The following is a 1,848-nucleotide window of genomic DNA, read 5'->3' as shown; positions in this document are numbered from 1 at the left end:
CGAAGACTGGCCAAAGTGTTCTCGCTTCCATGTTTCTCCTGACAGTTCACCATACCATGCAACATGTCCGCCCTTGAACGGACGAACGTCTGCATTATTTTAGTCGTTGCGCCCCACCGCGAATTTACCTTAACGTGTTGCGTCATTGAGGCAGAGGTGCTGTTCGTATTTTTAGCGCAATCAGATTTCCGCAATATAGCCTCGACACAAACTAATAATGTCTCGTTATCGGCGCACCATGTCCCGTCCGGGCACAGTATCCGTCGGGCGTGCCCTAAACCCCTCCCCCCCAAAAAAACAGCAACAATGCGAGCCACAAAGTCCCAGCGGTCAACATTTGATGCGCTCTAAACTCATAGACAAGACAGTGGCACAAGCCTTATTCCTCGGAGGAAAAAAAACAGGATAATTGAGATATATTTGGGTCGATATTTCGGCAACATGCCTTTATCAAAACAATCCTCTGCTATTGTTTCGACAAAGGCATGTTGCCGAAATATCAACCCAACTATATACACTACAACTATATATCTACATCTTCTTGGTTTTTCTCCGATGAAGAAGGCCAATATTACCGTGTTATCTGTATGAATAATGTCCGTCGCTAATGCACTGAACAGCTTGCGCTCCAAACTCAAACAACCATCGGCCACGTATTTCCGCAGAGAGTTTCCGCACTTGGTCTTTGCCACCGCCAGTGTCCTACGACAGATGTCTTATCCCACAACTGACATGCAATTCATTCACCGCCCTGTTTCACTTATATAAGACGTGAGTTGGCCATTCCCAGTATCACTGTGCAATCAGGAGCGTTTTGGGCAGCCCGCAATCGTGACGCAGCTGGTCATCGCCGGAAAGTGTGCTCCGGTGCCAATACAATGCGCCCAGATGACCAACTGAACCACTTCCCACGTTCCCATCTGCTTCTTATGTAAACGCTGCGCTATCAGGAGTAGGCCTCCCCTTGTGCGTGCCTATATAATGCACGCACGAGCCACGCACTTGCCAGCAGTACCTGAACCTGCAGAAAGTCGAGCCTTTCGGAAGATCAGAATGCAGCGCGTGACCATTCTGCTGTCGGCCGTGGTGGCGTCTGCACTGGCGAAGTGCCCGAACCTGCCCGCGCTCGAAGAGTTCGACTCCACACAGGTCTGTCATGCAGTAGCACTTGCCGTGTACTACCGCACTGACCCGAGTGATAGGTCGTGTCTGTCTTCGGTGTCAGCAGCAGGCCAGCTTGTCGAAGTAACGCTACAAATCTCCACAACGTATACTGTTATAACATTTGAAAAAGAGTCCCGGAGTGATGGCAGGCGAGGGCTGAGTTCTCCTCACATCATATTCACGAAAACCAAATTAGGCGTTCGTGGGCGGAATGAGGACGGCCATATGGTCCATCGCCCATCCTACGCCTTCCACACACCCAAATCGCACGATAAGTGGCCGGCGTGTAAGGGCCCCTTCTAGCCCCCTCTCCTCCACGAGGATGAATGCGTGCAGTCCCGGATGACTTCCTTTTGTTCAGGAAATCAGCACAGTTCTTCAGCTGAAGTTTCCGACCTGGCCTTCCGGTAGAGGTTGTACGTCGTGATCTATGCCTTGCTTTCCTCTGAGTGATATGCGCATCTAATGTCCAACGTTCTACGCAACCAATGCTCCATCGATCGACTAACCCCACCTGTCATTAACCGTTGCAGTACACCGGCCTGTGGTACGAGATCGCGCGGTACCCGCTCATCGGCGAGCTAGGCGAGACCTGCGCCCAGGCCAACTATACCCTGCAAGGAGACGGCTCCATCCGGCTGGAGAACCGTGGGAAGAAGCCGGACGGCAGCATGGACTCCATCA

The 1,848-nt window shown here is 51.7% G+C and overlaps 1 protein-coding gene across 1 annotated transcript in view; it reads left to right on the top strand.

Annotated features, from left to right (window-relative positions):
• Nucleotides 1–1,053: 1,053 nt before the first annotated feature.
• Nucleotides 1,054–1,848, top strand: part of LOC119097030 (apolipoprotein D-like) — a 17,706-nt gene continuing 16,911 nt past the window's right edge. The window contains exons 1-2 of the mRNA XM_037220052.1: nucleotides 1,054–1,149; nucleotides 1,698–1,812. Coding sequence (XP_037075947.1) covers nucleotides 1,054–1,149; nucleotides 1,698–1,812 — 211 coding nt within the window. The remainder of the gene's footprint in view (nucleotides 1,150–1,697; nucleotides 1,813–1,848) is intronic.

Source organism: Pollicipes pollicipes, unplaced genomic scaffold, assembly GCF_011947565.3.
Source record: "Pollicipes pollicipes isolate AB1234 unplaced genomic scaffold, Ppol_2.1 Scaffold_2334;HRSCAF=2739_pilon_pilon_pilon, whole genome shotgun sequence".
Taxonomy (NCBI): Eukaryota; Metazoa; Arthropoda; class Thecostraca; order Pollicipedomorpha; family Pollicipedidae; genus Pollicipes; species Pollicipes pollicipes.
The sequence above is the reverse complement of the archived record's forward strand: the minus strand, read 5'-3'. Positions and strand labels throughout refer to the sequence as shown.